The sequence below is a fragment of the Nilaparvata lugens genome, chromosome 5 (genome assembly GCF_014356525.2).
Source record: "Nilaparvata lugens isolate BPH chromosome 5, ASM1435652v1, whole genome shotgun sequence".
Taxonomy (NCBI): Eukaryota; Metazoa; Arthropoda; class Insecta; order Hemiptera; family Delphacidae; genus Nilaparvata; species Nilaparvata lugens.
The window spans coordinates 56,590,789-56,618,574 of NC_052508.1; the positions used below are offsets into that span (position 1 = coordinate 56,590,789).

At 34.5% G+C, this 27,786-nt stretch overlaps 2 protein-coding genes across 3 annotated transcripts; one reads left to right on the forward strand and one right to left on the reverse strand.

Annotated features, from left to right (window-relative positions):
* Window positions 1-616: 616 nt before the first annotated feature.
* LOC120351441 (uncharacterized protein K02A2.6-like) lies at window positions 617-2,099 on the forward strand. Of its 2 annotated transcripts, none has more exons than XM_039428841.1 (2): window positions 617-1,778; window positions 1,839-2,099. In XM_039428841.1, exons 1-2 carry the CDS (start codon window positions 671-673, stop codon window positions 1,862-1,864), a joined length of 1,134 nt encoding a protein of 377 aa, XP_039284775.1. In that variant the 5' UTR covers window positions 617-670; the 3' UTR covers window positions 1,865-2,099. The 2 variants fall into 2 exon arrangements, with proteins under 2 accessions (XP_039284775.1, XP_039284776.1); XM_039428842.1 differs by having other exon boundaries at window positions 617-1,775; window positions 1,836-2,099.
* An 11,271-nt stretch (window positions 2,100-13,370) lies between these two features.
* On the reverse strand, window positions 13,371-27,649 carry LOC111052262 (actin-related protein 2/3 complex subunit 1A-A). Its single transcript, XM_022338893.2, has 8 exons — window positions 27,490-27,649; window positions 24,863-25,014; window positions 23,631-23,739; window positions 20,975-21,262; window positions 18,991-19,169; window positions 17,584-17,687; window positions 16,187-16,367; window positions 13,371-14,884 (listed from the first exon to the last, which is right to left on the reverse strand). Exons 1-8 carry the CDS (start codon window positions 27,554-27,556, stop codon window positions 14,846-14,848), a joined length of 1,119 nt encoding a protein of 372 aa, XP_022194585.1. The 5' UTR covers window positions 27,557-27,649; the 3' UTR covers window positions 13,371-14,845.
* Window positions 27,650-27,786: the final 137 nt, after the last annotated feature.

The window sequence follows — 27,786 nt, forward strand, 5'->3', positions numbered from 1 at the left end:
TAACAAACTCATATCAGAAGATTGTATGCGGCTATTGCGGAATGCAGCATGTAGAAGGTAGGAGCTGCCCAGCGTCTGGTAAAAGCTGTAATAAATGTGGTAAGATGAATCATTTTAGCAAAATGTGCCTGAATAAAGCTAGGAGAAATGATTTCAGAGTGAGTGAGCAAAGGCTACCTCAACCATTACATAATGTTGTGGAAAATCCAACAGCAATAGAAGAAGCTCACGAGTTTATTGATTCAGTATATCTAGTTAACACTGTCAATGAAAAGGCTTGGTTCAAAACATTATTATTGAACATAAACCAGTAAACTTCAAATTAGATACAGGAGCAGAAGTGAATATATTGCCATATGAAATTGTGAAAGACAGTGTGTTATTGAGTAGGTTGAAAAAGAGTAGTGTTCGATTAGAAGCATACGGAGGATTTAAAATTTCACCTCTGGGTCAGTTCACTGCTCAAGTGGAATCAGAAAAAAGATTTGATTTGATAAACTTTGTTGTGGTCAAAGAGAGTACAGTACCGATTCTAGGCCTTGAAGCTTGTATTCAGTTGAATCTGGTGAAACGAATTGATGAAGTTCAGAAGCAAAGTAGAAACAACAATGTGTTTACTGGCCTTGGTTGTTTCCCCGACAAGTGCAAAATTCGATTAAAAAAGGACGCAATGCCAAATGCCAGTTCAGCGAGACGTATACCAATGAAGATTCAAGACAAATTTAAAGGAAAAGTTGATTTGAGCATGGCGGATATGGTTCATTGTGTTACTGAGAATGGCGAAGTTGAATTTTCAGAGAAACGCTTGAATAAATTTGTAACAGAAACACAGAATGATGATGTTCTTCGGAAAGTTATAGATTATTGTGAAAATGGCTGGCTTAATAACATAGTTGATGGAGGAGAACTAAGGCATTTTTTCAAAATAAGAAATGAAATACAATTTAGCAAGGGTCTATTGTATTATAATGCAAGAATTATTATACCCAAGAATTTGAGAGATTTTATCTTGAATAGGCTCCATGAAACGCACTTAGGAGAAACAAAAATGAACAGCATTGCCTCAAAATATTATTATTGGCCAGGAATAAGAGCAAACATAAAAAATCTGGCTGAATCTTGCACGCATTGCCAAAAATATAGAAGGTCCAATGTAAGAAGTCCAATGCTTTCTCATGAAATACCCGATTTTCCATTTTTAAAAATTGGAGTGGATATAGCTGAGGTAAAAGGAATAGCTTATCTCATAGTTGTGGATTATTATTCAAGGTGGCTTGAAATAACAAAAATGAACAGTAAGACAAGTTCGGCTGTTAAATCTATTTTATCCCAGTTATTTGGCAGGTTTGGAATTCCGCAGATTATAATAGCTGATAATAATCCGTTTGGCTCCCAAGAAATGATACAGTTCGCAAAGGAGTGGGATTTTAAAATTATTACAATAAGTCCTCGTTATTCTCAGTCTAACGGCTTAGCTGAAAAGGGAGTGAACATAGCAAAGACTATGATAAGAAAGTGTGCTGAAAGCAAAACCGATTTAAACTTGAGTTTGCTTAACTATCGGAATAGTTGTGTTGCGGGTCTCAATTATTCTCCTGCTCAGTTAATGTTTGGTCGAATGATAAGAACAAAGTTCCCTTATCCTCAAGATAGTTTGAAACTTCATCAACTTCCTCGGGAAGAAATAGCAGTGCAAATGAAGAACCATAAATTCCAACAGAAAGAAACATACGATAAGCAGTCACGGAAACATGTATCTTATTTCAAAGAAAATCAGCCCATTATATCCAAGATTGGAGAACAAAATTATGGGAGCCTGGAGTAGTTATTAATGAAGCTGATGCCCCACGGTCCTATGTGGTGAAGTCCAATAGTGGAAGAATATTAAGAAGAAATGAGAGGTTTTTAAGAAGACGATGAAATCAAAGGAAAGGTTGAAAAAGGAAATGTTTGAGAAAGTAAAAGGGGAAGATGTTTGTATATCATGTGATGTTACTTAATCACATGATAACTGTTTGATAAAATAATAAGTTGTTTACTGAGTTTAGTTTTGTTATCTACGTGAATAAAGATGGTTGCTTCAAATGGCTAAGAATTTATTAAGATATTTAAACAGTATTTCAATTGTGAACTTGAAGAAAAAATTATTTGGAGTTCCTTAATTTTGATCGATCATATCATATAAAATATCTATACTATCTTGCTTAAATTTTCTGCTGGATCTGTTATTTTTCATATACGTTACTGACATGCTCCGCATAAAAATTATTAGTAAGTAAGTTATGTGGTGAACTACTAAAAATGCGTTACACTACAAATGCGTTTCACAAAAATATTCGTCGTGCCATAATTTATAAATATACTTTAATCACATATTCAAATTGTTCTAACAATCATCAAGTTTTGTGGATTGTTCATTTTTTTTTTCATTTTACTCACTTTCATTCTGAATCAATTCAGTCCAGATTGATCCAGACATGGTTTTGTATTCTTCCAGTTAGGAACCATCTTCACAATATTGGCTTATTAGTCAATGAAATATATAGAACCCAAAAATGTTATTGAATTTTTCTCATTTTGTGAAATATCATTACCGTAGAGTGAATCCACTTACAAAGTATTAATTAATTTGACCAGTAGCCTTCACATGAGGGCAATAGATACTCATGTTCAAGTATCAATATATGAAATTTAATTCAAAATAAAATTTACTTCAATGAAAAATTATACTCATACAGTGTTGAAAAATTTAATTTTTGTTACTGATCATGATTTTTTTAATGTAGTAAATAGATGTATCATGAAAGTTTTTACTTGAAATCCTCATTTTAGTGGAGAGAAGTGAATTCACTATATTAAGTTGTCTTGATAAAAAATTATTTCAAATCCAATGTGAAATGAAAAATCAGTAAAGACTATACGTCTTCAAATTCAATTAGATTCCTCATTATGGTATTATTTAACTTAAAAATCAAATCTAATACAACGCAGTGGCAAAAGTATTTTGAAAATATTTTTGTATCATTTAGATAGTATTAAAATGTTTGTGTTATATTTTGAACTCAATTGTTTTAGATCGTTATTGAACTTTCAATGGTGATGTACTATAATGGATATGAGATTATTTTGTTTCAGAATTTGAGTATGTGCCAAAGAATATGTATATAGTGTATTATTTAAAATAAATAAATTATGTTCAAATTATGTTCGTTTAAGTTCTTTAGTTTACACTAGTGCGGGAAGATGAGTAACGCTAACCTCGGTATTCAGAAGTATTTGTTAGGGGGTAAGGGTAATACAATTTATGCGAAATAGCAAAGTAGTTGAATGACGTCACCTCCTTCAACCGAGGTTTCATCCGACCTCTACCTCTACAGCCAGTTACACACACATCAATTCTTCGACGTACAATTTTTTGCCGTCATTTAAATTCTGTTAGATTAAACAGTTGATGTCAAACAGATGATGTATGTCAAGTGCCGTTCAATCTGATAGAATTCATAAGGACGGCAAAAAATCGACCGTCCAAGAATCGATGTGTGTGTAGCAGGCGTTTCAACGCACCACCCAGAATGTCCTACGAGTGGCTAAAAATCAAATGTTAGTAAGGGAAATTTTACTGATCAGGAAAGATTTAGGGTGTCGAGTAGGAACTCTCTTCAGTGGTCAGCTTTATTGTGTTCGCTTCGTGAGGAGGTAGCCAGTTAAGGATGTGCAAAGGCTAAAAATAAACTTTCTATTGGTGATATTTTTCAAAGTTTTTCGATTTGTATACATCAAGTTCTCAAAATAAAAACGTTTTCTCAGGAAAACATTTTTTTCCGATTATTACTTTTTGAGATATGAGCGCCTAAAGTTTAAATTTTCGGGACAGAACATTTTAAATTCAGTAAGAGATAAATCTGTGAGATTAAGAGGATTGATTTTTCATGGGATTGTTGATCTATTATAAAGTGGAGAGAGGATGTTGCACTTCACACTATCCATGAAGCACAAGGGCTAACTCAAAAAAATGTTATTCTAATCAGAATTAAGTACAAGGAGAATGAAATCTATAACAGCATGCCCCATGCGATTGTCGCTTTGTCTAGACACACTGAAACTTTCAGGTATTTAACAACCAGTCTAGTAGATGATGCTGTGGACAAACTAATTAAGAAACTTAAATTCATAGATAGTGAGGGGCTTGTTAAATGGAACAAGGAAAAGAGAAGTGGACCTGATGATATAAGTTATGAGTGACACTGAAGAAGTTCTGAATATTTTAGAAACAGAAAATGAAACAGATGTAATCGACGATTATTTGAACTATCATTTTCTCGAGGACAGAAATAAAGATGCTGAGTGTTTCAATATTATGTCTATGAATATACGTAGTTTGAATGCTAATTTTGATCAGCTCATTTGCTGCCTCAATGAATTGAAAACTGATATTCACATTATAATATTAACGGAGACCTGGTTGACTGCAGATATGCCGTTCATTTTCAACATTCCTGGATATACGGCAATAAATAAGTTCACTAAACAGAATAAATGTGATGGATTATGCATGTACATAAAAGATTGTATAAGATTCAATGGCATAAGGCAACTGGCATAAAAGGTAACTGGATAACTCAGGAGTTGGAGCAAATGCGCCTATATCTGAACATGGCTACCCAAAGGATGAAGGCAGGACAAGAGGTGGATATGAATGCAATAAATAGAATTAAAAAACATTATGATGCGGCGGTTGTCACAGCAAAGAAAAACTTTTACGGCGATTTTATTTCTAAATCTGACAACAAATCCAAAAGTTGCTGGAACGTGATCAATAGCTTCAGAGTTGATGGGAGCAGAACTACAAGTCAGTCCGGGATTGCTGAAATTAAAGTTGATGATGAGATGATTAGAAATCCAAGTGAGATAGCAAAGATGTTTAATGAGCATTTTGTGTCAGTGGGAATGCAAACTGAAAGAGAGAGATTGAAAAGCAGTGCTAGAGAAGGATTTGCGAATAGTATGCCTGAACCAAACCATAATATGTTTCTCTCTCCAACAAATGCATATGAAGTTCTCTCCATCATTAAGAGTATAAAATCTAAGCGAAGTAAAGGTTATGATGGATTATCTATGAGTGTAATTGAAAAATGTATTAGCGAGCTAATTTCCCCTCTTGTCAACATCATAAACTCAATGCTTGAACAGGGAGTTTTCCCAGATCGCCTGAAAATCTCTAAAGTCACTCCTATCTATAAAAAAGGAGATAAAACGAATATCGCTAATTATCGACCCATCTCAATTCTGCCCGCCCTCTCAAAAATTTTCGAAAGAATAATCCATAAAAGATTAACTAGCTATTTGTTCAAATTCAAGCTTATTCCTTCCTATCAATATGGTTTCGTCAAGGGGAGATCGACTATTGGTGCAGCAATAAATCTGTATGAGAGAATATTAGATGAATTAGATAAAGGAAATTACTCCTCGGCTGTTCTCTTAGACCTCTCGAAGGCCTTTGATTGTGTCGATTTCAAGGTCCTGCTGATTAAATTGCGAGGCCTGGGAGTGAGAGGTATCCCCTACCAACTATTGGAATCATACATAACTGAACGCATTCAGTATGTCACCATATCTTCGACCTCTGGAGAAGTTTCCTCTTCCAAAATGAAACTTAAATTTGGCGTCCCTCAGGGTTCAATCCTGGGCCCGCTACTCTTCCTTCTGTATATTTCTGATGTTCATTCAGCGGTATCTGACAGAGTTCACTTGACACTATATGCTGACGACACAACTCTTTTTTTCTCAGATAAAGATGTGAATAATTTTGAAATAGACATGAACATCTCCACAAATTCTGTTGTTCAGTATTTCAATGAAATCTGCTTATCAATTAATTCTAAAAAAAGTCAAACTATCCACTTCAAATCTGCCGCTACTCTTCCTCAATTATGTATTGGAGAAGATGAAATTGAGTGCACGGATACAGTTAATATGTTGGGGGTGTACTTTGATGACAGGTTGACATGGACAATGCATGTTGATAATATTGTGAAGAAAATAAGTAAAAGTCTCTTCCTCTTAAGAAATCTTGCGAAGTATGTCCCACAAAACACCGTTAAAGTTGCATACTTCGCTACTTTTTACTGTTACCTCACATATGGTATAGAGCTTTGGGGTTGTACCACAAAGGAAAATATGCAGAGGGTCTTTGTACTACAAAAGAGGGCAATACGGTATATAGCGGGCCTTGGATTTAATCACCCCTGTAGAGATGCGTTCAGATCATTGTCGCTGCTGACGGTGCCTTCGATTTACATGTTTAGAATGATCATGCATACTGTAAAAAATAGAATGGACCTGACACTTATCTCCGATACGCACTCCTACAACACTAGAGGCAGAGACAACTTTGCGATTCAGCCGCATAGGAGGAAGCTTTTTGAGGGTAAGCCTAGTTACTCAGGCTGCAAATTTTATAACAAGCTTCCTATACATTTAAAGCGTGCATCCACCAGCATTCCTCTTAATAGATTTAAAACCGACCTTCAAAAATATTTTATAGACAAAGCCTACTACACGGTGCAGGAGTATTTGGAGGATCATTGAAGGATTCGCTACTATTTTAATTAGTAGACTATATTTATATTTGTAATAATTTGACGACGTTCAACTGTTTGCTTGTGTAATAATGAGTACACTGTGTTGAATGGATTGAATATCTATCTATCTATCTATCTAATGAAGTTTCACTCGATATTACTGATGCTAATGTAGTTAGTGCTGACCTAAGAATTGATGATTTTATTGTGAAGGTGATTGGGGTTTATAGATCACCAAGTAATCAAAATATTGATAATTTTCTTTATAGTCTGAGTAATGAAATCAGTAATATTCCTAATGGAATAAATGTATGTGTGGCGGGAGACATGAATATAAATACACATTCAACTAGTGTTCCTGTTCAAGATTATCTGCATATTTTCAATAGTAATGGCTATAAGTCTTACATAACTGGTGATACCAGAGTAACAACCACAACAAATTCTTGCATTGACCACATTTTTTATAAAAATTCAGGCAACCATTCTATGTCCATTAAAGGAGCTATATTTAGGACAACCATAACTGACCACTACGCGGTTGTACTGAACTTGGTGAAGGTTCCTATCAATAAGGATAATAGAAAAGTATTGATAAACACATTAACTAGAACCAACTATCATGCACTATTGGAACGCATAAGGAATGAAGATTGGGAAGAAATCTATACCGTGAATGGAAGCATTGACACTATTATGGATAAATTTGTCGATCGCTTGACCAGTCGCATCAACCAATGCAGAAAGGTAAAAGAGATACCTAACAGACTTCGTCCCCTGAAGCCCTGGATATCTGAAGGCATCATAAGATCAATAATCACGCGGGACAAAATGCATTCTAGACTCAGAAGAGATCCTAATAACAATATATTAAAGAATGAATATAAAGTTTATCGTAATGGTTTGAATAAGATCATAAATCATGCAAAAGAAGTCTACTATAAAGGGAAAATTGAAAATTGTAATAACAACAGCATGAAGTTGTGGAAGTGCATAAACGAAGTTATAGGTGAGGACAGTATCAACGACAAGAGAACTGAACTTGATACTCAATCCCTCAACAATTATTTCACAAATGTGGGTAAATTACAAGCTCAAACTATCAATATCCCTGATAATACTGGTGATCGATTTCCTGAAATACAGATCGATAACACGTTTTTTATGAGACCAACGTGCCCAGTTGAGGTTGAGGCAACTATTAAAAATCTAAAGAACAACTGCAGTCCTGGTATTGATAGTCTAGGTAATATTACGCTGAAGAAAATAGCCAATTTTATAGCTCAACCTCTCTCTTTCATTTTTAATAGATGCTTTGAGGAGGGATATTTTCCTGAGCACCTCAAGTCAGCCAAAATAAAACCTCTATTCAAACAAGGTGACCCGACTAATCCCTGTAATTATAGACCGATTAGTCTTATCAGCAACCTTGCTAAAATAATGGAGAAACTAATAAAGTCAAGAGTTGTTTCTTTCTTGAATCTTAACAAAATAATCAACAAGAACCAATTCGGTTTCCAAAATGGTAAAAGTACATCTGACGCTCTAATAAAATTCGTCAATACTTTATCTGATAAAATAAACTCCAATAAGAAAACTATTGCAGTCTTCCTGGATATACGCAAAGCTTTTGATACAATACCTCATAATACTTTGTTCAATAAACTGGAGTCCTATGGTTTCAGAGGAGTCTCGCTTAAATTGTTCAAAAGCTATCTGAGTAATAGAACCCAGTCCCTAACTATAAATGATCAATCTAGTGTAACTAACTTAACTTCTTATGGTCTTCCTCAAGGTACTGTACTTTCTCCCATCCTTTTCATACTCTATGTAAATGACTTTTTAAATTTAAGACTTCTATACTCAACTGTGATATCCTTTGCAGATGATACTGCAGCTATTTTTCACGGTAATTCATGGAATGAAGTTCATACCATAGCTGAAAATAATATGCTTTTAATCAAGAAGTGGTTAGATAAGAATACCTTGAGTTTAAATATTGAAAAAACGAATTACATAACTTTCTCTGCAAATAGAGTAGGACAGCCCAACGAGAATCAAGATTTGAGACTCCATTCTCAGTGCAATTTAAACTTGGGTAATTGTGATTGTCCCACCATTAAAAAAGTCAATAATACTAAGTACTTGGGAATCATAATTGATGAAAACCTTAAATGGGATGTTCATATTAAATACATATGTAGAAAAATTAGATATTTATCTTTTAAATTTTACCAAGTTAACAGAATTCTTAATAAGAACCACCTGAAAATGATGTATCATGCTCTAGTCAAGTCAATTCTGCAGTATGGCATAGTTGTTTGGGGAGGCTGTTTCAACTGTCATATTGCTGAATTATTTTTAGCACAAAAACTGATAATTAAAACTATATTAAGCAAACCCAGGCTCTATCCAACGGATATGGTTTTCAGTGATTTTGAGGTCATGACTATACGTCAATTATACATAAAAACCGTAATCGAGTACTTAATAAAATATAGATCAGATTTTCCTCTCACAATAAACTCTACACTTAATTATTATAATCTAAGGGCCACTGCTAACAAATATGTAACCTATAACACTAATATTGAATGTATAAGGAGGCAGTTAATTTACATAGGTACTAAAATAATAAACCTCATTCCAAATCACTTTCTCATGGACAATAAGATCAGCGGAAAAATTAAACTGGATATAAAAAACTGGACATACAGTAATTTCTTCTTCCATTTAGATATATGACTCGAGATTTCTGCTCCAGCATTTTTTTTTTCATTTTTCAGTGGACTCGCTTACCTTTATTTTGAGTACCTATTCCTCTGTTTTCTTCCTTCCCCCCATTTCTCCCTTACCTTTTTCCCTCATTACTTCTCTTCTCTTTTTTGCCTGCCTATTACATGGGAAACCATAGTTGGCTAGGTATCTTCCTCTCTTTTTTTTCTCTTCTCCAACTCACCCAACCACAAAGCCCATGGTTTTTTATATTTGTAACATTTTATTGTGTTTTATTTGTTTCAAATTCTTTGTAATTTTGTTTTGTCTTGTTTTGTGTGTTTTTAATAAATAAATTGAATAAAAAAAAAATTGAAAAAAATTGAATTTAAACAAAAATTTTCTGAAAATATCAATTTTCAATAAAGTTATAAAATTTACCAAAAATGACCAAAATAACTCAACAAAAAGTTATTTTTAGTAAATTGGATCACTTTATAAAAAATTGATATCAGATTTTTTTTATTTAAACAAAAATTGTTCTATTGATCTAAAGTTGATCTATTTAAACAAAAATTTTCTGAAAATATCAATTTTAAATAAAGTTATTCAATTCACCTAAAATTACCAAAATAACTCAACAAAAAGTTATTTTTGGTCATTTTTAGTCCAAAATAACTCAACAAAAAGATATTTTTGGTCATTTTTAGTAAATTGGATCACTTTATCAAAAATTGATATTTTCAGAAAATTTTTGTTTTACTAGATCAACAATACCATGAAAAATCAATCCTCTAAATCTCATGGAATTATCTCTTACCGAATTTAAAATGTTCTGCCCCGAAAATTTAAACTTTAGGCTCTCATATCTCAAAAAGTAATGATCGGAAAAAAAATTCCTGAGAAAACTTTTTTATTTTGATAGCTTGATGATATACAAATCAAAAAACTCCGAAAAATATCACCAGTAGAAAGTTTATTTTCAGCCTTTAACTAACCTCACGAAGCGAACACAATAAATCTGACCACTGAAGAGAGTTCCTACTCAAAACCCAAAATGTTCCCTGATCAGTAACATTTCCCTTACTAACATTTGATTTTTAGCCACTCGTAGGACATTCTGGGTGGTGTGTTGAAACGCTTGTCAATGGCCTGGTTAATAAGATGGATCAACGGTTTTTGTATTTTGTAAGTTTTAATAAGTGGTGGCTGTGATACTTGAGACAAACGCACACAGCAAATGATGGACGGAGGAAAAATCTCTTCCCAAATGTTAAAATGTTGCAACACACACAGTACGTCTGTCTGTCTGCATACAGATCTTCAATTATCTCTCCTGTTGTAGAGAGATAATTCCACTCACATAAATTATTCCTATAGTTTGTCTGTTGATGTATGCGTTTGCCTTTACCATCAAGGGAATCAGGATACTGTAGATTAGAAACTTGTAACTTTTATTCTAAAGATCGTGCTTACAATCAGAACCTCACATATAGAGGAAGTAATATATAGAGTGTAACAGTATAGAGAAACGATAGCCTAAGTAGATATCCCATGGTATAGGGCGTTTATGTCGCAACTTTTAGTGTTATCCCAAGCCGATAGTTCACGTAGTTCTTTCCCATACAGCTGTGTGACGCTGGTAGTCTCTCAAATTGTGCCGTTTCTACACTCTCACCCCAACAAAACAGTAAAAATTGACAGTAATCGGCTTGAGATAACAGTAAAAGTTGCGACATAAATTCCCTATACCATGGGATATCTACTTACGCTATTGTTTCTCTATGGTAACAGCCAAAGACTATAGACAGATGGAATTAAATAGACAATGCATTTATTCAAATGCTAATTAATATATAATTATTATTCAACGAAAATCCTAAATACAGATTTACAGCATTTATTTATGATTTTCGTTAAATAATAATTATATATTAATTAGCATTTGAATAAATGCATTGTCTATTTAATTCCATCTGTAAACTGGTTGGCCGCTATGGCTTCGTATAAAATGAGCGCTGCTATCCAGAGATTGTCAGTTTGGTGTAAGGGTAAGCATTCCTGTCTGGTAATTGGGAGGTACCGGGTTCGATTCCCGGGCTGGCAAATAATTTTTGGATAGTAGTTCTCATCGAATTTCCATCTAGCTTTTAACCCTGTTGTCAATGTCTGCAGTAGCAGAAGTCTTCGGGGTGATTTACAGCATTTATTTAGGATTTTCGTTAAATAATAATTATAAAGACTATAGATTTCACATCAAATTTGCAACAAAAAATGTCCAGTAAAATTGTCATATTGACCTCAGTTTTCGTGGTATATGGATTTTTCCATAACCTTGACATCCCAAGATGTAGACTTTCAAGGACTCAGGGATCATTTCCAATGTTGGCGCTGAAGCTCTTCTTCAATCTTCTGCCTGAGGAGATAAGAAGGCTGGGGTCTTCTGATTTCAAGAGAAGGATGAGATGGAGGCTGGCATCCAAGCCACTATATACTCTGTGGAAGAGTTCATACATGACGAGGGGACTGAGGCCGTCCACTGATCAAAAATAAGGCCTAAGCAACTATTGACACAGTCTATCCAGCGACTATTGGTCAACGGCAACGTAGCGGTAATAAGGTTTCAACATTTCTCTGTTCGAACTTTCAATCGACCTTTTGATATCTATAAAAAACGTCAATAATTAGAAAACTATCAGGAAAATTTGATTCGAAGAATATGGTTGGAAAGAGGAAAAAATTTCTACTAAGATTCATATATAATTTGTTCCTTTGTTTGATGTTTTTAAAATTTTTATAAGCGTTGAAATTTGAAAAAAGTACTTACTCTTACTTACTTAATCATCCTTGCGCTACAGCCCTATGTGGGCTTTGGCCTCCACCAAGCTTCTCTATCTCCTGCCTTTTCTTTCCATTCTCTCACTCCAATAATTACTCTCAAGTCTCTTTCCACATCCTGCAGGCTGGTGCAGGATGTTGAAAAAAGTACATTTGTCAATTTACATTCAACGGTTTGAACGCTCATCGCAAGTTCAAAAACGTCAAACAAAGAAACAAATTATACAAATTTTATTAGAAAGTTTTCCTCTTTCCAACCATATCTTTGAAATTGAATTTTGTATAATAGATTTCTAGTTATTGACGTTCTTAGAAAATCGATATATCTCGAAAACTGAGGTCGATGTAAGAAAATCTTACTGAACAATTTTTGTAGCACATTTCATGTAAAATTGTTAGTCTTTGGCTGTTGCACCTTTTGTAGAACACTTTGTATAGGAAGTCCTGTTATAATTATTGGCATCATAAGATGGTTTAAGATATTTTCAGCTGAAATCATGCTCTCCTAATATTCTGATTTTCAGGTGATCTTACCCTGTCAAAGTTTGAATCAGCTTTGTTCAAAACATACAAAGTATTTCTAGGTTATAACATGTAAACACCGAGTTAAATTAGGGAGTTTTTGTCATTTTATGACACAAGTTTGGAAATAGCAATGTTGACATTCCCAGTGAGAGATAATGCATTCATGATACTTTGGATGTGCTGGAAACTAAACCTGTGCTTGTTCATTTTAATACTGTTCACCTATTATGAAAAACCTTCCAACGATTCTATTCCCCGCAACTCATTATTTTGTCGAATTATTTACTTTTATTCGATTCCGGCTTATAATATAATATTTCCAGCTCTACTGGTTCTCTATTTAGTTGGTAATCCTCCTACAAAATTTCAACTGCTTATGTTTTCAGGAGTGGGAGCGTTTTTCTACTTTATTCTTGGGTGTGCAAGTGTATACAATACAATAATTCGACATTTGGATATCTCTGCTTATTGTGTATCTGGATTCACCTTAGTAATTGCTACCCTATTACTGATTGTACACAGAATTGCTAAGAAATATTAAACTTTTTGTACATGCACAAGTCTTAATAACTGTTTCTTTTTATTGGAAACTCATTTTTAATACACATAATATTGTTTGAAATTATAAAGTAACAACTTTGTCAACAATATTTTCCAAGTTCAAAGTTCAATTAAATTGGTTTATGGCGGTAAAAATATATAAAACTCACATAGAAACGAATTAAGCAATTTTAATCACAATTTAACATGGAATAAATATATTGATTGATTAAATTAAAACATAATAAAATAAAGAGTTCCGATACATCAACTGAATGCTGTAGCTCAAGGGTCAGATAATTGTAAGGCGTAAAACTATATCCAATGCAAGTGGTCTGAATGATAGCGTAAAATTACAGAACCATTTTGGAAACACTTGAAGAAAATACTAAATCAGTTTAAAATCCTTTTCACTATAAGCTAGATAAGATTACATTTCTGCTAAAAATAAATGAGAACTATTGTAATATGAAGCTTGACAAATGTTAAAAATAATAAATGTAGGCCTATATCACAGAAGAAAGAGTAATATACGTGTGGTGAACTATAGTAATGGAGGAAATATTTAAGAACGCTGTTCTCTCTCAGACCCAAATGGAAAAAAAACATTTTCTAAATGAACTGCTGGATTATATGTGGACTGTGGATTATGATTTTGATATTAAAATGCACTCGTGAAATGCCATCATTAAAACGACTTGCATGCGAAGGAATTAGGAAAATCAATGGAAATGTATTAGCACAGAGGTACAAAGCTACAAATTATTATAATATATAAATGCGAGTCTAGTAAATAATTGAAATGGAATATACATAATATTTTGTTTGTTTCTAGTATATTTGACAAAGACAACTTACTGAATAAATTGTCCAATGGAAAAATCAATAAGTTCATCAGCATTATACACTGTTATTGAATAAGAATATCTGACAAAGAAATATCTATCATGGAAAAATGTATATTCTCATTACTTGAATACAGGAAAGGACTATTTCTTTGACTGGTGAATAGAAGATAGTGCAACTATAATTAAAATGTAAAGCAGTATTCTCATCATTCAAAACGCTAATCAATAAAGTCTATCCTACCTTTGATACGACGGCTATTAATAAAAATAAATTAATTTTGAACATGGCACTCAGTGTTTAATTTTGACAACAAATCGTACAAACTCTAGTAATTTTTAATAACTTATTTACTATTTACTAGGTTTTCAAACTGAATTTATATGAAAATCATAGAAGCATATAACATGCCATTTACAGAGCTATTTCTATACAATGGAGATTGAAAGTTTATTCTAATGTGATTAATTGAACTGTTAAAAGATGTTCATTAAAAAATATGCCTTCCATAATCCATTCTAGAGCCCATAACTTATTCAATGGACGACAATGCCGCTGGACGTATAAAATATGATTATTTTGTCTTTTTGTAGAGAATAAAAATCCAGAATCTTAAGAAGCTTTCAAAAAATGAGAATTCAAAGATTTCTGGGCTATTAGGCCTATATTGATAAGCATTTCTTTGTCAGATTTAGTACGCAATAATTAAACTTAAATTTGGGGTTAATAAACCCTCTATAATTAAAATTTTACCATGGATTTTGTGATTGAAATACATAGAGTCCTAAATATTGTTTGATTTAAACTATTTTCAATCCTTGAATTGAGCTTTCCAGAGACTGAAAATAAAAGAAAACACACGAAATTAGTAATACTGTCAAATTATTAATCAATATTCTAATTATTATTAGCAACGTCAATTGGAATAAATCAATAAGCATATCAAGAATACTTAACAGAAAAAAGAGACACAGTATTTAAAAAATCGACTTATTTTCTGGTTCCTCCATACAATAAAATGTTGTAATCCGCAGTCATTGAGATGGGCTTCTTTTTGGCATTAGTTATCATAGATGCTACAGTTCCATGCTATTACAACATGTATTTGGTAAGTTGCTACATTATAATTCAATGGAAACCCGATAAAAAACATTGATACGAATCCCCAATATTCAATATTAATATTATTATTATATTTATATGTTGAATACCCTTGAACCTTGGCCTATAATATGAGACTCGATGCAAAAGTAACCCCGTTATTGAGAGCACCTCGATAGAACGAAGTTTTTCTTTAGCTCCTGTAACTGGGATTCTACTGTATCAAAATCATTTTGGTAATTAGATTATCATCGAAAACCTATATTATAATTTATATAATACATGCAATTCATCTTCGAAATCTATAATTATCAGATTATCTTCTCAACAGGTAGTTTGAGATCATCAATTCAATGAATTATCTACACTTGCTTTGCAGTTAACGATATTATGATAATTAACGAATTGAATGATCAAAGAAAAATAATAATTTTCGTGCTGAAACGTTGTATCTGCTATGTCGATCAATGATAGACAAGGTTGGCAACACAAATGCTAATCAAATACCGGAATTACAACGTGGCTCGCCCAATACTTATTTATTGCGATCAGAATGTCATTCGGTTTTAAGTTCAAAATATTTATTTAATTATTCAGAATTACCCAACTTACAGAAAAGTACCACAGGCTTATAAGCCCAAACGGTTCCAATTATAATTTATACAATAGTCCAAATGTAGCTAGGTTATGTGTCACACATACATTCTTCAATTACACACTCAATTTACAATTCAAAACACAAAAATCATATGATAACATATAATCCAATTACTAATTAATTTTCATAAAATAGATAACTAAAATGAAACACGAAAAGTCACCGATTAAAAGTTAGAATCGTATAGTCGACATTATATTATACATACTACTCGTACAATTATATAGCACAAGGTTACTTTATTTTTTCTCTCCCTATCATTTTGATGATGTACTTATTGTATGAATCAATACAGAATCATAAAATAATTATTTTAAGCTGTCACTGGGAAGCATTAATGTTATTTAGAAGGAATGGTGACAGTTTGGAGTGAATGACTCACCTTGATGTCCCAGAGCACCAGCTGGCCGTCAGCACCGCTGCTGGAGAACTTGGTGGCGCGACCTCTGGTGCCCTCGTAGATGCACAGACACGTGATCGCATTCTGGTGAATCGTGTCCAGCTCCGTGTCGCTGTTCTCGATTCTTGCCTGTCGGTCCAGGCTCTGGAATTTCTTCATTGCACTACACAAAAAAACAATAAGTATTTAAAACCATTCTACTACTGATGTGGAGTAGCTTCTATAAAGATTATATATGTTTTGTCAGATGATATTTGATAATTTCTTGTGGAATTAATGCTTTCAAGAAGTCTTGAATTTCTTTATCCATTACAGACTGCTGTATGTTTAACCAGGTCTCTGCCCACTGCACCGTATCATACTAGGACCGGTATAGGAACGGCACATCAACAAAGAATAGTTCACGTTTATTATTGCCTGGCAAGTCTGTAACCGTACCGTATAGGAACGTGCCATGACCGTCACCGTACAACTTCTCGGAGAGAATATTTTGCTGGTTACGTTCCGTTCCGTTCCGTTTACGTACCGTTCTACAAGTGGTGAATAGCCGCGTATGTACCGCGTTGTAAACCCTGTTGTAACTAGTTCATTGCTAGACTTGGAACAATACACAAGTGCGCGCTATGGATGATGGAAAACTTATTGACAACTTGCAGACTATTATAATTGTGATACATATGGAATATTCACTCACTGACTGGAGCATGCTTTCGAATCGCATGGGATTCATTTGAATCGCACATGTTTTGATCTGGAATGAGGCATATAATTGATTTGCTTTGTAAAGTTTTAATGACTTTCTCAGCTATAGTTTAGTTTAGACAAGCACTATTTGGGCTCCTGATTAAAAAAATAAATTTATTACGCATCTTTCAAGATATACAGTACAGCTCTCATCTATCCACTCAATTTATTTTATCTATGCACAACAGCCGGGCAAATTTTAACCGTGACTAATTTCAAGAGAACCAATCAGAGAAGGCGTTTTTTGAATAGACGGCTTCTTTGATTGGTTCTCGTGGAATTAATCACGGTTAAAATTTAACTGGCTGTTGTGTAACCGGCACTAATTTTTACAAGAAAGCACTGAATGGGAGAGAAAAAAACTAAGGATACTCCTTGTAATATCTCTCCAAAATTTAGATGATATTTTAAAAGTCCGAAATAAGGTTATGATTTCACTTTTCTGAAATTTAGTCTTTTTTCACTCAAAAACAACAGAATCTAATAATTTTGAATTTTGACAGTTGAGAAACTGGATAGAAAACAATAATATTACACTCAAATCACTAATAATTGAAAAATTTTCACGTAATTATTCCAACACAGTTCAATTGTGATTCGAACAAGAAAAAATACGAAAAATCTATCAGCATTACCTTAATCCACCAGCTTCTTTTTTCTGTGAAGCATCTAATTTGCATGAAAACTGTAACGATCCTTCCTCATCGACAGTGTAAAGTAAAGGACAGCAATTGTGACCCTAGAAAAGAAATTGATATACATTTTAATAAATTACACAATAGAATAGAAAAATTTACTTGTATCACACTTCAATCTTGAAAACCATTAAGTAACCAGGATTCAGAAAGGACAGAGCGCTATGAATTATAAATACATCGAGACATGAACTTGTATTGAAAATTCCCATTTTTAAAACATCGATACATGAACTTGTATTGAAAACTCCTATTTTTAAGTCGATCAACTTGGAATGATTAAACTATTTTGATTTACTTTTGAGGCATGAAAGACAAGTGATGACAAGACTCCAGAATTCAACTTAATAACATCAAGTTCTTCGCTGTGAAAATTATTGTTCAGATATAAGATAATTGAAAAAATAACTGAATGTTATTTGTGATAGAAAAATCACAGCATAACAAAAATTTTGGCTATAACTTTAAGAAAAACTCACTTTCATGACACATTCTTGTAGTAAAGGCGGTCTATACAGATTCAAATGCTATGGGACAAACTAATAATTAATTTCATCCATCTACAGATATATTTCTTTCTATCCGGCGCTAAAGTCCATAATGACTTTGGCCTCCATCACAAAGCCTCTCCACTATCCACCCTAGCTTTCCATCATCTCCTTCCCATGATGCACAGGTCTTCCGTCACATCATCCAGCCATATTTTCCTTGGCCTGCCTACATACAGATATCTCGTACTGATAGCCTATTCCAAAGACATATTCTGACTGTTCTTTTATACAGAGTGGTGCAGAGGAAACGCATGTTTTTAGAACCACTAGTACTCGTCTACGGGAGGGCGTCGAGAAGAAAGAAACCAAGTCAGTGTCGTCTAGGACTAGTAACAACTGCTGTTCTGACTCGGTCTACATTTTCCAGAGTACGAACTGAACTGGGAAGACCAGGTGATTTTTTCATCACAGAACTAGTACTTCTAAACGTTGCAACCCATCGGAGTACAGTATTTCGATCGGGCATTGCACCTCGACGCCCAACTCTAAAATATTGACGGAAAAGCGTTGCAATGTGACTACAGATTCATTGTTTCTAAAAAAAAACTGCTCGACAGCAAACACACGATGTTGTACGTTCCAATGTTCATAACAATTGAAATGGCATAGTATGGGCAGTCTGCCAATATTTATTCCAGGGCAATACCCCCTACCGTCGCAGAGTACTAGCGGTCTGAAAAACATGCGTTTCCTCTGCACCACCATGTATATTCTATTTATTTATACAATCTAGTCAATGATTGTAATATAATAATCAACAGGGTTTTATTTTAATTTTCTCTCTGAGAATACTCACGGCTACTACGATCGAATTATTGCCAACCCAGAAGCAGTTGAGGAAAGGCAGCGATTCAGTGCGCAGTTTGCAGACGGCGTTGCTTCGAGACGCATCTGCGACACAAATCGACGAGTCATGGCTCACCCAGCATATGCGGTTGCCATCACCAGAAAATGCCACACTGTGAATCCAGCCTCCTGAGAAAAAAACACAAAATTATTACCTTCTTCTGCATAGATAAAATTGTAATTATTGATAAATACATCAATATAACGTCAAAGAATGATGTAAAGTTGCAGATTGAAATTTGTCCTTTTCAATCACTAAGTTCAAAAGTATCCAGGAGTTCTCAAACAATTATGAATTACAGATGGAAATTACTAAGATATTGCAATTATTCAAATGCTAATGAATTAATAATTATTATTAAACGAAAATCCAAATTAAATGCTGCAGTTCACCCCGAATACTTCTGCTACTGCAAATATTAACAACAGGGTAAAAAACTAGATGGAAATTCGATGAGAACTACTATTCAAAAAATAATTTCAGCCTGGGAATCGAACCCAGTACCTCTAATTGGCGGCCAGGAAATAGCTATTTATGTATTAAGAGCGTAATGCGCGACTTTATCGCTCGCGCAAAACAGTTATCACGCGACGCGAAGCGTGATAATTTTGCAAGAGCGATAAAGAAGCATTACGCGCGAATTACATACAATTTTTTTCTACAACTGCCCAAACCTGTTAAATCACTTATATCTGGCGGAGTTAATATTTTTTCTATTCAATCTATCATTGACATTTGTAATGCAATTGATGTTCTCAATTAGCTGCTGCAATAAACTATTTTGACTTTTGGCGAGCTGCTTATCATCAGCTGATTATCGAGCGTAAAGAAACTTTTCTGCGCATGCGCGAATGATTGGCGAGCGTAAAGAAAATCTACTGCGCATACGCAGATGGTTAGCGAGCGAAAAAGTAAATTCTCCTCAGAAATAAGCTGTTTCACGAGGAGAATTGAGTTTGTAAATTCTTTTTTACGCGCAGTTGTAGAAAAAATAATTTTTGAATAGTAGTGCTCATTGAATTTTCATCTAGCTGTTTACCCTGTTGTCAATATTTGCAGTAGGAGAAGTCTTCGGGTGAATTACAGCATTTAATTTGGAGTTTCGTTTAATACTAATTATGAATTGTTGTGTATGAATATGAATTTCTCGATAATCCGAAACAAATATTGTACATTCTAATGATGCCCTAATACTGACTAATGACTTGTTACTACTAATATTACTAACGTGATAGAAGAAATACTTTATAAAGCATGACCTATCACACTATAAAAATATATTTTATAGTCTAATGAGGCCCGTTCTTAGATAGAACAAATGATCTGCTCTCACCTATTTACAAAAGAAATACTTTATAGAACATAAACTATTCCAATAAAGAAAAAATAGCAAAAGAGGATATCCCATGGTTTATGTTCAATGTTAAGTTTACATGGTAAATTTCACTGTCAACTCGAGTCGTTAGTCCTAGTAGTTCCTTTTCATGAAACTATGTGACACTGGTAGTCTCTCATACTGTGCCGTTCTTACACTATCACCCTGCCAAAACAGTAATAATAGACATTAGTCGACAGTAATCGGCTAGAGTATTGAGCCAACAAAAATCGGCTTGAAATTTAGAGCATATACGACCTATATACCATGGGATATCTTTTTATGCTATATTTTCTTTATCTACTTTATCAGATACTTTACATTTTAATGAGGCCTGAGACAGACTTTTCACCTACCTATTGCCTAGTTACTGTATAATGCCTACTTATTCATAATTTTGTACTACATATTTATATCAAAATTTGGGAGAGAAATAGTTTTGGGTTTATCCTTTTGATTATCTCCTAATTATTAATTTGATATTGTTGTGATTGTAGAATAAATAAATTGTGATGAAAAAATGACTTTCTAAAGATTTATAAAATGTGCAACACTGACCCCCACACGGCGAATTCTGGAACTCCGCCAGCATCTGTCCGAGCGGCTTGGACCCCCAGGGCGTGGGTGCGGCGGGCTCATCGATGTCCTTGACAAAGGCGGAGAACACGCGCACTTTGAAGTCGGTCGACCCGGCCACAAGCAGAACATTGTTCGGGTGCCAGTCGATGGTCGTCACCGTCGATCGGATCGGCTTCTTGATGTGCTTCGACACCCACCAGTCATTCTCGCTCTCAAAGTAGCACACTGATATCAGTCGGGCACCGCAGCCGACGGCGAATTTGTTCTCTGTAACGGAGTCAGCGATCACAAAACTGCAATGATCAATATTTCTATATCTAAATCATAGCGATCAGAAAACTGCAACGGATATCAAGATTTCTAAATCATAGCGATCAGAAAACTACAAGGAATATAAAAAATCTAAATCATAGCGATCAGAAAACTGCAACGAACACCAAGATTTCTAAATCATAGCGATCAGAAAACTTCAACGAACATCAAGATTTCTAAATCATAGCGATCAAAAAACCGCAACGAATATCAAGATTTCTAAATCATAGCGATCAGAAAACTGCAACGAACATCAAGATTGATGTTTAACATCAAGTTGAGGGTTAAGTGTAAGAGAGGGCCGACTGCGCCCTAACTTCACCCTCCCATGTATAAAATAAAGGCAGTCATTCTATTCTATTCTAGGATTGCTAAATCATAGAAATCAGTAGAAACAGCGAAAATTAATAATTGAACAGTTATCTTGATGGAACAATTCATTCATTAAATCAAACTACGTACAAATTATTATACTTATATGAGAAGGCACACCAAGTTTATGCCCCGTCTCAAATGTATACTACAGTCTAAATCAAAATGTAATACAATCTATTAAAATTAATTACAATGGTAAGCGTCTCCTTAAATGTTTCGTGTTTCCTGTACTACTATATGGTGCGGAAGCATAGACATTGAATAGATGGGGTGAGAAGAAAATACAAGCCTTTGAGATGTGGACCTATCGCAGAATGCTGAGAATCTCATACACCGATCAGGTTACAAATGAAGAGGTTCTCAGAAAAATGGGTAAGAAACTGCAACTCATTGGTGAAATTAAGGAGCGCAAATTAAGGTACCTGGGTCACATAATGAGAGGACAAAAGTATGGAATATTGCACCTCATTATGCAAGGCAAAATAAAAGGTAGGAGGTCAGTGGGGCGAAGGATATCTTGGTTGCTCAATTTGAGGGATTGGTTCAAGTGCACCTCAAATGAACTTTTCAAGTCGGCTGTAAGCAGGGTGAAAATTGCCATCATGATAGCCAACCTCCTCCATGAAGACGGTACATGAAGAAGAAGAGGTAAGCTCTGAGTTGAAATAGAATAGTGTTGACTCGATTCAAAAAATATATCAAAATGAGTGGACTATAACTTAAACATTGAGTTTTGAATGTACATATAAAACCACGAGAAGTCCTACCTATTTGATTAAAGGAAACAAACGGAAAATAAATTTATAGTGAATTATCAATTCTCAATAAAATTAATTCAAGCCCGGTTGCACTGAAGTGTTAAAATGTAGCAGGGATTAAATTCCACGAAAACCAATCAGAGAAGTCTTCATTGAGAATATTGGCTTTTTGATTCTTCTCTGATTGGTTCTCGTGCCAATTGATCAGCATTGAAATTTAACAGACTTTGACAGTACCCTTTTATTTAAAGGGTCATTTGGCCATTTTCGAGTTTAAATGCAAGAAGTGAAGTGAAGAGATTTTATGAAATTAATAAGTATATGCACAGACTCTATTTTTTACAGTAGCGTCAACAGTTTTTCCTACTACATTGAGATTCCAAGATCATTGGATTTATTGAAAAGAGCATAGTTCTCTCGTTACCATATCCATCACCTTCTATAGTAGATAGTTGTGATCAAAGTCATTCCAGTATATCTGATTTGATATTAATTTATTGTTGATTCTTCTTAATAATGTTTATTTCAATCACAAATTCTATTTGATTTGATGTTAATTGATTGTTGACAAGCTGGCCCGGCGAACTTTGTACCGCCAAATAGTTTAATCTCATCACAAACTTTAGCTGGATGCACACCTGAGGAGACGCGATGCAGCATTTTATTTATACAGATAATTTTCCAATTGCAAAATAAATAATTTACTAAAAATCAATTAATACTGAACACCGAAGACAGCACAATTATTTCGAAACAAAGCAATGTCTTTAGGGCAAGTCTTTAACCTGAGGCCGCACTGCTGCATGGTTACACATAAAACAGTCATTTTATTTTTAGCACACACTCTTGTACACTATCTACCGACGGCTGTTGTATGACGCAATGATTATAACAGCTGATTTTCATTTCTGTGTGTGGCCGGTCACAAATCTTCTCCCATAAGGATTACAAACTTTGAAGGACCGCAGGAAAGAGTCCTGAAGTCGGATTATAAATTTGATAGGCCATAAACCTGGTCCTGAACATAACGAGCATAACTAAAAAAAATCATCAAATTCGGTGCACACATGAAAAAGTTATTGAATGTCGAAATTTGAGGCTCGATTCTTATTTATATAGATTCTTCTTAATAATGATCATTTCTATCTTATATTCTATTATATTTTTTGAGTTGAAAGCAGTCCTTTTACCTTTCGGCGACCATTTCACACAGGTTGCTGCCCTGTTCATCCGCAGAAGGACCAGAGTCGGCTTCCATTTTCCATCTTCTCCTTGCTTCCATACATAAGCGTTTCTATCCTAAAAATGAGAGAGAAGAGTGGAGATTTGTTCATAGTGTCCTGCTTTTAATTTCGTACAAACATATTGATTGATTTAACTTACTCTAGAACATGGTACGCCATAAACGTATTTACGCATAAACGTATATCAAACGGATTAACGTATTCTATTCATAGTGAAGTAGGTCAATTTCTACACAGAAAACACTAAGCATGAAGAAAACATAATATAAGAAATTTCTGAAACTAACTATAGATGTAGTCGTTTTAGTTTTTTAGGGGAATAAACATTTATTTATATTTGATATCAACGTTTAAAAATGTAACCTCAATAGAGTTTAGTTTATTTTTGGCTGATAATGATACCCTACAGTGAGGTCCACGTTATATTGGCAGTGAAGAAAGATAGAAGAACAGCATTGCCGATTCTCTGCCTTGTCATTGCCGATTCTCTGCCTTGTCATTGCCGATTCTCTGCCTTGTCACTGCCGTCTATAGAGGATAGCTGATACTGGTATATCTGATGTAATATTAACTGTTCATTTTTGTTAAAAATGATCAATTATATTTTATCGTCAAGAAATAATATTTTTCTATTAAATAATGAGTTTTCATAATTGAGATTAAATATTTTGTTAATTATATTTCTATAATGTATAAAAACGATCTGGCAACGTTGTAGACCTAAGAAAGGATAGTTATATCTGATTTCTTCAATAAAAGACAAGGATAGCAGTTAATCAAATAATGCCATTATAACGTGGACCTCACTAAAGACTTGTGCATATTATTGAGAGGATGATAATAAATGAATGGATGTGCAGACGATTCAGACAGTTTTAGGAGTCGGGAATGGACGTGATTTTGAAGCCCCTTATAATTTGCTATTAAACTTTCTTGCAGTAAATTTCTAACTGATATTGTTTGTTGTTTTTACTACATATTGGAGTTTGGTCATCCTCTCCGTATAATTTCACATATAGCATGAGAGCCCTTTTATAAAAGTTCTTTATTGTAAAAATTGTATACCAATATGACATAAATAAATTGATAATTAGTAGGCCAGATATGAATCCCTGGCTTTATGTACTCTTAAGAGGTAACGGTGACACAGCATTTCGTGTTATGAAATAATAACTTACAGCAGAACATGTGACAATGCGATTGGTGTTGGGCGCCCAATCAATACCATTCACTCGAAGATCGTGTTGATCCAATACGTCTACTAGAGCCCAATCACTTCCGTTCCTTTGATAAATATGAACTTCATGGTTGTTTGGTGTCAGGGCAATTTCTGAAATGTAATAAGTGGACAATCAGGTGAACGAAAATAGGAATATGCTTGACGCAGTGATTGTAATAAATTCAATTCATTTGAATGTAAATAGATAAATAAATGTATTTTATTTGTACTTTATAACATTACAAGTGATGTGGGCGAAGTTGAGGCAATCACAACTCACGATGTTATTGGTTACCTACAAAAAAAAAAATATATAATAATATACCTCAATCATATAATGTACTTAAAATAGTTTGAATAAATGTAAAAAATGTTGATATTTTGCCATGGAATAAGCAGATTAGTTGACATTGTTTACATCAAATTTAATTTTTACAAGTCAAGTGAACCTTCTATCTGGACCTCTCCTCTTCTTCATCTTCATCAATGACCTCGGGCTTGATGGGGTGCTCTGCTATTTGCAGATGACACAACCCTAGTTGCCAGGGATGAGGATAATGACGTGCCAATACACAGGTCTACCTAACTGTTGGAGGTTGCCAGTGATTGTTTCCGGGTGAACAAACTTGCACTGAACGAGAGAAAGACACAGAATCTACTCTGCTCTCTAAGGCGGAATCTACCAATCTTCAGGGATTCCAGTGTGAAGCTGCTTGGATCCATGATGGATGCCACATTGACATTGGAGCAGCATGTTGACATGTTCTGAAATAGACTGTCAAGAGTCACATATTTGATGGGCAAGCTTAAGAGAGGTCAAGTCTCTTTGGAGTATCTGGTTACGGCATACCATGGCCTCTTTCACAGCCATATCAATTATGGCATTGTTCTTTGGGGTTACGCAGGCGGCTGTAGAAGGATTCTGTTCCTGCAAAAGAAGATTCTCCGGATCATCACCTCATCTCATCGGCTGGAACACTGTGCGCGAATCTTAGGAGATTGAAGATTATGACAGTCTCTAGTCAGTATCAGTTTAGTTCGCTGTTACTGTTGAGAAGAGGCCAACATGCCTTCCAGTAGAGAGGACATGGAATGATATCAATTAGCCTCATGCCAGACTGACTCGATCACATGATAGCTTCCCTGTCCGTGCACTGAAGATTTACAACAGGATTCCGGTGTATTTCCGTGAGCAGGAAGGGAAAACTTCAAGAAGGCACCTCGTGAGAAGCTTGTTAGTCTGGCACTATACTCCCTGGATGAAGAGGCTATACAATGTTTTCTGAGATCTATGACTAACCTCCCATCTTGATCTTAGTTTTTGTTATCAAGTTTACTTTTTTGACGCAATTTATCCAGCATGTGCTGGTCATGGATGGAGATTATTGAATACTTATAACTTTATACCTAAATCGGCATCCTTTACTCATAATATGGGATCGATGGCGTCAAAAACATAAAATACAATACACAAAAAACAAAAACATACATAAGGCATGTTTAGCAAGACAGCATTTCCGACAAATATTCATTAACACTGTAGTACGCCTTGCTTTTCAAGTGCTTGGATACAACTCTCTCGAACGCTCTTAAATCCAACTGTTTTACTCCTGTAGGCAGCCTATTGAAGTATCGCAATGCCGAACTCCTGAAGCACACCTGTGATCTCTGAAGGCGTACTCTGGGAATATCAATCAGCTCTCGATGTCTGGTGTTATGTTCATGCACATCAGTACGAGTCAACATGTACTGCTGGTTCTTCTTGACATACATTAGACAGAGAAGTAGGAAGTGGCAGATCACTGTTAGAATACCTACCAAGTCTAACGGGCTTACAGTGTGCGCGATAATCGCTTGCGGTGATGATTCGGGCAGCCCGTTTTTGCAGCTTCAGTAGTATGTCCACAACCTTTGCTGAATGACCCCACATGAGTAGGCCATAGGAAACGTGACAGTGGAAGAGCGCGTGATACACCATGACTAAATAGGCCTCAGCCACATGACCCCTCAGCTTTAGGTGGGGACCTACTGAGCTTTAGGTGGTTTCCGAACTACCGGGAATCAATTTTTACTCATGAATGATATTTACAGGAGTCGGATATATGAGTAGTCGCCCTCCCAAGGAAATAGAAGGGCATGAGTCTTAATATTATCTAATCAAAGGCTTATCGACGCAGTCTCAGAGAGACAACCACTTCCCTTATCAAAATAATAATTTGATTTTACTAAAATAGAATAGGTATGTCATTTCCTAAATTTTGACATGAAATAAGAGTTTCTCTTTCTTCTTAGCGAATTACCAAATTTGTATCTTTGAATGAAGTAACTAACCTAAATAGTTTTCATAGCAGGGGAGTTCCGGCTTTTTTACATCAGTTTGACCGATTAGCCTTAAACCGTACGGTACCTAATGTAAAAAGCCTTCCATCAACTCATTTTTCTGACCTTTTTAGAACTTGAATATTGAAAAATTATTATGTTTACATAACTGAGTATAATTTAGAAGTCTAGCCAATTGAAAAATCCTATAAAATTGGGATATGAAGAATGCTGTTTTATTATAAGAAAAAAAATGCTGATACTTACGCGTTCTATCTTTATTCCAAGCATGACAAATTATAGGATTTACTCCAAAACTATGTTTTTCAAACATTTTTTATCTAAAATAGGTAAATATTAACTGTGCGTACACATAACCTAACTTGAAGGCGTTCCCCCTTGGTTGTGTTGTGATTGCTGATGTTTGTGTCTGTGTGGTGCGTCAGCAGCATTCAGCGAATCTATTATACAATAGAATTACTGAAAACTGAGAAAAATTAATAATCATCTTTTGAAGAAATTATATTCCAAATTCGATTACTAATAACTGAAAGTATAAGATAA